Genomic DNA, 10,313 nt, shown 5'->3' with positions numbered 1-10,313 from the left:
CTTCCGTTACGTTGTTTATTGTATTAGTAGCACTATTGTTTTACTTCTATATATCCATCACTCATTTTCATATTTAATTATTATTAATATTATTTTTTACGAGTAGGGACAATTATAGCCAATTCATTTCTCACCAGAAACTATTTCATATTACACTGAATTTTTCTTATGGACGTTATAACCAGCCCATGTTATATAATGTACATTTAATGTTCAGCACTTTGCGCATGCTATATGATGTATGTTGAATATAAGCATGGTATATATTACGGGATGGTCTGATATTTACCACCAAAAATCAGATCAACTTCTGTAAATTTAGTGAGGTATCTGATCAAAAGGTAAAACAATTTAAGCTGGGTTAGAACTAGATTTTGACAATCCCATGCAAAACTCTCTATTTTACAGATTCTAGAGGTAAGAAATTCATTTAGTTCAAACAACTCCTTTAGTCTCCCATGCACACCAGTGTCCTCTGTTACTTTGAAATCGACAAGGACAATGCACATTCTTTACCTATAAAGATCATCTAAGCCCATGTGGTAGCCTGAGATATCATTACATAGTATCAAACTGCTCAAGCATATAGTAACCAGAATACCTAATCTGCATCTGGTTAGTCATTAAACTCATGTCTTAATAACTTCATGTAATTCTGTCTGGTATCTGTGAGAAAAGCTGGAAGAGCAGCAAAGCACCTTCAATTGCTGCAATGGTGAGATTAAGGCTGCTCCTTCCACAGAAGGCGAGACCTACTATTGTCGTGCCACTGGAAGTTAGGAGCACCATTGTACTGCGACAGATCGAAGGAAATTGACTCACCCTAAAAAAAAAGTCAAGCAAAGAGAAAATTAGACATGTACTACAGTGATGTGGGTGAGGATGCCGAATGAACTCACCCCATATGGAAAACCTTCATGCATTCCAGCAGGCGTTAGTGACCACCCCTCATTGTGTTGGTCATGTTGCATCTATTCAAAACAAATGTCCAATGGTATAGCGACAGCTGAAATAATTTTGGAAAAACAAACTATGAAACGAAAAGACAGAAGGTGAGAATGGCATCTCCTACCTGTGTGCCATCAATTGCAGTATCTTGATGACTAGTATTCTCCTTCTCGTGGGGAATCATCTTCAGAACACTGGAAACATTTCCCCTAGGATCGACTTGTTTCTTCTTCCGTTTGCGACTTCTTGGATGTGCCTGTGTAGGATCCCAGCCATTTGTACTTAGAGTAATGGGCAATTCATCATCTGCAAAATCATCATTCACTGGATTATAGGAATAGTTGGTGGCTGCCATGTCAGCATCAACTCTTTGTTCCCTCAATGACTTTTCGTATGCGATTACTTTATCCCTAACTTCCTTCATGATCAACAAAGCATACTCTTTCAAATTAAGGTCCTTGGCACCAATTTCCACAATTTTTACAAAGTATTGATGGCCACGCATGTAGAGTTCATCATAACTTCCCAATTCATGAACAGGTGCTACAGATGGCGATAACATAGATGCATGCAAACGTTTGAAATCTTTTCTCCAACGACTAATGATGTATTTTGATGGAATTAGCATCACCATTTCTTGTCTCAAAACAGATAGCGCATGCCTACACAAAATACCTTTGTATTGGAACAACCTGCAAATGCACCAAATATCTTCCTCAATATTGTTATAGACAACTCTGTAGTCAAACTTGTTCCCATCAACAAGTTCTGTGACTATATATGAAACTATTGATCCTTTTCTATCTGCTAAATAACTTTTGAGTTGCAATATTTGGTTTACCTCATCCTGAAACTTCTGAAACATGTTCATCGTATAAGCTTTTGAGATCTGCTCCTCAAATGGATATACCGATACCACTTGTGGCCTTGTTTGGGAAGACCGAAGATCTTCATAAGCCTCCTTTTCATAATTGCTTTTCATAATATCATCATACTGTTCAAGGAACTTAACCAGTGAAGTTTCGCATGTTAAAAATGCATCAAGGAATGTACTTGTGTTCTCACTTCTCTCGGCAATAGACATGCCTGCCCAAAAAGTTTCCTTGACATAGACAGGTGCCCATTGCTTCCTAACTTCAAATAAGTTAGATAACCACTCATTATCTTGAAGATGGAATTGTTCAATCATTTCATGCCATTCTTTTTCAAAATCAGTAACTGTGATTGTATCATAAACTACTTTGTTGAATTTAATACTTATTGCTTGTGTCTGTTCCATTCCCCCGAACTTCTCCTCAAGCTTTTCCAAAATGTGTTGAAGGCAAAACCGGTGCCGTATTGTGGGGAAGACTTTCTCAATAGCTCCAGGTATGTTCTCACATTGATCAGTAATTATTGCATTGGGTGGCCTATCATTCATGCATCTTAACCATTTCTTGAAAAGCCATATATAACTTTCAGCAGTCTTATCAGCTAAGAGACCACAACCCAATAGCATTGTCTGTCCATGATGGTTCATTCCTACAAATGATGCAAATAGAATATCACACAAATTTTTCAATTTTGTCACATCAAAAGTAATGACATCACCATAATAATGGTATGCTCCTCTAGACTTAGCATCAGCCCAAAAGACATTTCTAAGCTGACCATCTTCATTCATATCTAAACTGTAAAAGAAGTTTACATTACAAAGCTGCATGCTGTCAAAATAGCCTATAAGGGCCTCTATATCTCCTTCTGCAAGCCCTAATTTCCTAGTGTTGTCCATTTTATCTCTAAAATCCATCTTATTGAAGGACGAACTAGCACATGCTTTATCATGTGCAGCTGCAACACTTAATGAGTTGTTGGGAGGCACATCTACCTTGTCACTGGTTTGAAGCATATCTTTAGTTGATAAAGGAAACTTTTTAAAACAAGTCATAAATTTGACTGCGTTTGGGTCAAGTGGATGATTGTGTCCCAACTCAAGAGTGACAACCTCCCAACGGTTTTGAAAATGATGATCTTTTACACTCATTTTAGCCTTGCACCCAGTCTTTGACCCTTTCTTCTTAGCATTTTCTTTGTATGTTTTGTTTCTAGGATTCCCTCCTCTTGCGCATATAAATGTAGAACGATATCTGAACCCGTCAATGGTGTTATTAGATCTTCTCACTATACCAAAACCTGTGTGATAGCCATATGCCATATAAAACTGAAAAGCTTCTTCCTCTGACCCAAAGATCATACCTAACTTTGGTATCAGTATATTATCAATATCAGGTGGGTTATCCATATTCTTTTCCCCTTGGGTTTCATTTTCATCCCCACTGTGCTCCCCTGAAGAGTCTCTGTAGTCATCCGTGGATTGGTCTTTCATAATTCCAGAACAAGCTGATCAGCCTGTAAATAAAATAAATACAAATATATCATACAATAATATAATGAATGCAAATACAACTTAATATGAGGACGATAATAGATGAAACTCTGAAATACTAGCTAAGTTTATAATGGAGATATAAGTAGGGTTGAGAACTGATATAGTATCAAATTAATTTGATATGTTATATTAAGATGAGGCAACAAGATGATACTCATTAAATTATAGCAGCATAGCGCAACATGACAAGAATAGGGTATATAATTCTGCAGGCATTTACTAATACCCTAAACAATTTTTTCAAAAGATAATGTGGAACAAGTCAAATACTGTTCTGCCACACCCTACAACAAGATGGCCAACTCTCAACCACAGCATCTTGTCTTATGGAATATAAAGCCTTTCATCATACGGTAGCAATTAGTAAGGATCAAAAACTTCCTACTATATCGCAATTCATTAAATCATAACTGAAATTTTCAATGATATATATCAGAATAAACACTTGCTAAGCTCAGTCTAATAACTAGAAAGCTTGCCTAGTTCCATACATTCCATGATGCAATTGATCCTCAAATCTCCGGAGTTTTCTTTTAATTCTCTTCAAGCTCAATTGGAAAATGATGAATGGTGAGCTACACCAACAGAGAGCAAAGTCAAAATATGCAAAAGAGGAACATAGAGGCAAATATAACTTCAAAAGTCCATATGCAGCATGGCTACCATATGGCCATCTAGCAAAACTTTATCACAATATAATATTTTTTAGTGAAATCATTGTGATATTTAAAAGAAAGTAGAATGTCAAAATCTCTTGTTGATCTCATTAAGGTCATTTATAAATTGATATGCCCAGGAGTTGAATCATTGAGAAGAGCACCACAAGTTACCATTCAAATAGCATAACCTAGAACTCTTCTCAGAAATCAACATAAAATTCTTAACAAGCTTTTACCAACATAGTTCAGAAATAAATGTACGTCTCTAATGCCACCATTAACATTTAACATTACAGGAACTACAAATTTTCTATTAACTCCACATTGCAACTCCTTAATTATAACTAGACTTGTTTCATATCTTGTTAGATTCATCACAAAGGTCTTCCTTGAATTAGTTTTCGAGATAATACAATTTACACCTCCATAGTTTGGCCAAAATTCAAAGTGCTTCCTTGGACTTTTAATAATCACTTAAGCCCTTGTAGTTTTAACCTATATGAAACTACCTAACTGACTTTTAAATTTAACATAAAAAGATTGAAATGCCCTTTTGTTTACAACAACAAATTAAGAAAATACTTACTTTGTAAAATTCCTTATGTTTTTTATCTCAATCTTTCTCATCTTTACATTATAAAATTTGCAGATATTCCAAAATGAAAATACAAAGCGCAAAATGGTCAAAATTTTAACAGTTTAATAGAAAATTGCCTTCACTGTTACTTCTGGATGGAAAAAAAACTAACGGTTTCAAATTTGGTCCTACAGAGACACCCTTCCTCGTATCAAAACTTTTGTACCGAGATTTGTAGTAAGAGCAATCCCTATAAATATTTGCCATTCATCATATCATTCCGCAGATTTCTTATGTATGCCCACTGCATGGGGAAGATGAAGAAAAAGTTGAGCATCTCTCTTCATCTATCCCTTTGCGAGAAGCATTTAGTTTGCTAACTCTCTCACTCTTTGACTTGATTGTGCCCTTCTCTCTTTGGCTTCGTGGCTCTTTAAGGCCTCTTATTCACTTCCTAAGTCTTCTTTACTGGCCTTCAACTTTTGGCCTCATGTAGAGTATATGGAAGGACTGCAGCAGAGTTGTTCCAGGGTGCCTTGGCGAATGGCACTCTCGTACTTAGCCAAGCAATGCCCTTTTCTGCGAGCTGCTCCACTGAGGACTTGGAACGTGGTTAGAGTCTTATCCTCCTCCGATCCCCTTGCCCTAACCCTATATTCCTTCCGAGGTTCTTATGGCTCCGGTGGATGCCTATCTCAGTGAAGGTCATTTTGGCAGGCTCGAAGTCTTATGTTATCAAGTTCCCCAACACTTTTATAATAGGAAGATTCATTTTCCTTGACCATGAAAATAACATTGATTCTAGCTATCCTTGAAATTAAAAATAAAAAAAATGAAAAAAAAACCTCCTCAACATATGTGAAAACTCCTCCAGTTGTCTATATAAGGATGCACAATCGGTGGTCAGAAATATCTATCTAATGATGCGCCTCCCATTTGGCATATTGACGCGGTCATACATGATTGCGAAGTTGCTTGTCTGAATCCATGTCAATTGTACCAGTCAAAGAAATAACCTTTAATTCCACGAGCTAGCTAAATTGGCAATCTCTGAGCATTGTTCTAATATATGGACGTTTACCAAAAAAATAATAATTAACACAAATAAAAGTTTAGGGAGAAACTTTGGAATTTAGGATAACTACCAAGGAATAAAATGTATTTTCCCCTTTAGTTTTTTTATGTCTAGACTACATTTATTATTCTACAAAGAATTAGTTCACAACATATTGCTAGCGCTATTTACATCTTATTATATCATTTATCAGTGTTAAAAAATTCTAGGTGGGTATATGGCTGTTAGAAGGGCAAATGGTGCTTAGCAAATCACAAGTGCCATGGAAAATGCCTTGAGCATAAGCAGTCTTCTAAATCTACTAAATTTACATTACTACACAACATATCTTGTTATTAATAACTTAATATGATCATCAAGCAAGATGACTAAGACATTTTGCAAAAAACAATATGAAGCACTTGAAGTTTTGAAAAAGAAATTGACATAGAAGAATATGTTAAAAGATTAAGAATTGATCTCATCTTACATCATTTAGAAAAAATAAATGAAGCAAAGCGACCACTTAAAGAAGACATACAAACCTATTGGCTACTAAGCATGATAGCAACCTACCATAATCTATAAAAGTAAATGATTTAAGCATACAAAAGTTACCTTGCATGAACATGGAGACCATCAAGGCATCCAAAGCACATAGCATTGTGGGAAGGCATGCCTTTCTTTAGAAAAATGTCATTTATAAAAGAGCTTCAAGTTTAAATAAATTTCATGAATACTTCTCATATTTTATGCATTTATCAGTTTGAGTATATTGTTTCATACTTTCATCTCAAATCTATGATATTTTATCTATAATTTTCTTCATTATTTTTGAACTAATGGACCACAGGATTATCATAGAATCCAATCAAACATAGAATGAAGCAAAATTTTCCTAGAATTGCTGAATTTTGCTTACAATTAAATTATCATATCGAATTTTAAGTACTTTCTTCCCCAATAAATGTCCCAATTAAATAACTTACTTTGAGTTTTTTTCGCAGACGATAATTTTCCTGATTATATAAACTAAGAATCTGATTAAATTTCAGAAAAGCAACCTTTAAGATACTATTGTAACTACTAAATTAAGATTCTGCGGTTAAATATTATCGACTTTGAAGAGATATTTCGCATACCTCTAATCCAATGAATTGAAACATCACTATCAATCGCGATACATCTTAATCTACTGTCTGACACAATCAACACATCTTAATCTACTGGAGAAGATTGAAATCCCTATGAATCAAGTAGGAAGAGATCGTTGATTGGGAGAGAGTTGCGTACAAGAGCGGAAGCCGGCGAAGTTGCTGATGATTGAAACAGCATCGAGGGCTCCGCCGTCCGATCTATTTCGAGGAGGAAAAAGGCATAAGAGACTCAGTGGGGAGGGGTAGAGCAGCGACGAGGACCTTGTCGGAGATCACTAGCCTCCGATGGTAGACTTCAAGCGTAACAGTGTGAGGTTGTGGATATGAGGGACGAATGGAGGAAGAGGAAGGGAGCGGAGGATCGGGAAATAAAACAAGGGAATTTATCGAATAACATCCTGACGTTGGTACTTTTGCGTGTAGCACCCTATCTTTAAGCTATTTATAACTCGACCGACCTTTTCTGCTTACGACTTTCATTTAATACCTTAATGTTATTTTTTGACTAATATAATAAATGCATAAAATATGAGAAAACCCTTATGTGATTATTAAGGGAGAAAATTTTTCATAGATTTAGCAGAAAAGTTATTCTTGATATTGCGTTATGTGTTTTTCTAGTTGTGTGGATTTCTTAGATTCGTGCTTGTAATGAATTGACTTCTTCTGTGTTTCAGATCAATGAGGTTACCCCTCCTTTGATGAATGGTTCTTGTGGCCTCAAGCAAGGAAATCAGCTTTCTTCCTATTTATTTATTTTATGAGCACAAGTCTTGTCTTGTTTACTACTCATTGGGGAAATAAATGCTGGGATGTTGGATGGTTTTAGTATTACTACATATACTAAGCTATGCCATCTAATGTTTATGGATGATATTCTTATTGTTACTAGGGTAGATAGCATTAACTATGATGTTCTTAATTTTGTTCTTGATAAATACATGATCAACGTGTTAATAGAAACAAATCGGCTTTTTAGCTCCCTCCTTGAGCCAATCCTATTCTCAAGAAGATTATAGCTAATACTGTCAAGACTTGCCATAGAGCATATCCTTTTACCTATCAAGTTATCAGTGTCCAGCTAGCTAAGTTGAAGATCCACTAATTTGACAATCTATTTCGTAAGGTTAAGAGTAAGCTTGATGAGTGGAAATGTGCCACCTCTCATAGTGGGTCATTCCACTTTAAGTGTGCTATCTTGGCTCTGCACACCAATGCTCTCAATAGCATCAAACTTCCTCCTATGGTCTTGGATCATTATAACATCCCACAAAAAAAAAAAAGAGCAAGCATGACGGGGACATGCATTGCTATTTTCCTCCTCTCTACTCTTCTCCCTTCTTTCCAACCCACTCATAGCCCTCTTTCTCTCGTTTCGTTGTTGCTGCATCATTTCCCACCGGCAGAGCATGCCAATGCCGTCAATTTATCCTCTACGATCCTCTTTATTTAACTTCATTTGTATAACATGTATAGCCCTTTCTCTCTCCCATTAGTTGGTGCCCCCTTTTGAGGTGTTGGTCGATCAGCGATCTCGTGTCGATGTCGTGCCAATCTGAGGAGCTTCACCTTATGAAGTTCTCTCATTTGTTGCCCTTCATTGGCTCTCCTTGCCCTTGGGAGAGGCCACACCAAGTGGCCTCTTCCTGTCCGTTGTCGAGGATGAATCTAGACACTATCGTGGTCGTCTCTTCCCCTCGACCAACCAGAAGCATTCCTCTTTGTGAGACGAAGCTCCTAGGGTTGTCCTTTGGTGCCATCATGACTGGGTTTGCTAGGTGAGCCATCTCCATGGTTGCCGGCTATGGAGTGGGGACCATTCATCGTCGGCTGCCTCAACTAGTGTTCTCCACCACGTGGATTGTGCTAGTTGAGGGAAGGGGTTATGTATGATTAGTTTGGATCGTTAGCATGCCTCCTTTCCCTAGTTGTTGAGCTCTTTTCCATTAAGATGGGCACCCTACTCTATCTCTGGCCAAGTCCACACCTTGTGTGCCTCCCAAAATTTGTGGGTATCAATAGGCATGCTGATGGTAGTGTTCGCCGATAGCCATTTCATTTTTCTCTCTTGGCTAATCTCCTGTTGAGAGAGAGAAACGAGAGGGTGAGGTGGACTGGGCTAGGTGTGATCCAGCCCAGCTTGGATTTGAGTTGGATGTGGCCCAACCCAAGTGGTGGGTTGGTTGGAATGTGGCCTAGCCCAAGTTTGTGGGTTTGTTTGTGACCTAACCAAAGTTTGTGGGTTCGGCTACGACCCAACCTATGTTGGTGGTCATGGGTAGGGTTACGGCCCAACTTAGATTGATAGTGGGTTGGGCTTTGGCCCAAACCATGTTAGTTTGGTTAGGCTACGGCCTAACCCAAGTGGCAATCTCGTTTAGTTTGGGCTTTGGGCCCAACCTTGTGGGGAGTTGTTATAGTCTTTGGGTTAGTTACGGCTAGCCCATATCTTTAGGCCTTAGGTAGGCCCATCTAGTTAGTGGTTCATTAATTTATTTTAATTTATTTAAGTTATTTTATTTTATTAATCATGTCAAACTTAGGCCTTAAATATTATGCATCTTTAGAGGGTAGATTTGTTAGTTTAATATTTGTTATAAATTAATATTAATAGCTATCCTTCATCTAGCACAGCAATGCAGCTTGGATTGATACTGAATTGCTACACAATTCCTTAAATAAGACTATGATATGAGAGTACTTCTACTAATTGCTTCTAATAAGGGGTTAGTTCTAATTAGTAATCATATTAAACATTTTTTATTATTTAATAAAGTAAGTTGATTAAATATTATATTTTATTTATTTTAAATTGATAATAATTAGTGGAACAATGAACATAATGATAATTATATTCATTACTCTTAATAATGTATCAAACCATCATTATTGCTATACCAATTCCACCTAAATAATAAATGTAAGAATTTCTAGTGATAGTTTTCTGTAGAATTATTTAATTAATTAATTTTAGGTAAGTTGGTAGTTATGTTTATTATTTTCCTTATCGAGGTAGATTTAGTACCATGCGCGAATAATCCTGTGACGCAGTTAGAGCTAGTAAACTGGGAAGTGGTGTTAGGCAAGTGAATCCTCTACAATCTAAAAGTAGTATAATATTGAAGTGATATGTTTATTTATAATTTCATGGCATTCATATCATGCGTGTGTGTAGATATTTATTTACTACTCAGCAAAAATATGTTTATCATCACCTTCTCATCATATCATGAATATTGCGTATATACATAAAGGGTGTGTTTGATTGCTAAAATGTAAAGTTTAATTTATTAATTGACTTCAGCGAAGTTACTCTTTTTTCAAGAAAGGAAGTCAAAAAGAGGAATTAAGTTATTTTGGGTAGGTAAGAAAATCTGCTTTCCAGCAATCAAACTCCAATTTTATAGATCATTTAATGATTTAATGCAAATTAGGTGCTACTTGAGTTATCAATAATTGTAATAACCCAAGGTAGCTTAAAAAAAAAATA

At 36.3% G+C, this 10,313-nt stretch overlaps 1 protein-coding gene across 3 annotated transcripts; it reads right to left on the bottom strand.

The window, feature by feature from the left end:
- Window positions 1-331: 331 nt before the first annotated feature.
- On the bottom strand, window positions 332-7,178 carry LOC140796628 (protein FAR1-RELATED SEQUENCE 6-like). Of its 3 annotated transcripts, none has more exons than XM_073149700.1 (5): window positions 6,960-7,178; window positions 3,868-3,951; window positions 1,073-3,336; window positions 900-971; window positions 332-823 (listed from the first exon to the last, which is right to left on the bottom strand). In XM_073149700.1, the coding sequence occupies exons 3-5, from the start codon at window positions 3,311-3,313 to the stop codon at window positions 722-724; spliced, it is 2,415 nt and encodes an 804-aa protein (XP_073005801.1). In that variant the 5' UTR covers window positions 3,314-3,336; window positions 3,868-3,951; window positions 6,960-7,178; the 3' UTR covers window positions 332-721. The 3 variants fall into 3 exon arrangements, with proteins under 3 accessions (XP_073005801.1, XP_073005799.1, XP_073005800.1); XM_073149698.1 differs by having other exon boundaries at window positions 3,856-3,951; window positions 6,960-7,155; XM_073149699.1 differs by lacking the exon at window positions 3,868-3,951.
- Window positions 7,179-10,313: the final 3,135 nt, after the last annotated feature.

Source organism: Typha latifolia, chromosome 10 (genome assembly GCF_019914945.1).
Source record: "Typha latifolia isolate L0001 chromosome 10, TyphaL0001v2, whole genome shotgun sequence".
Classification (NCBI taxonomy): Eukaryota; Viridiplantae; Streptophyta; class Magnoliopsida; order Poales; family Typhaceae; genus Typha; species Typha latifolia.
The sequence above is the reverse complement of the archived record's forward strand: the minus strand, read 5'-3'. Positions and strand labels throughout refer to the sequence as shown.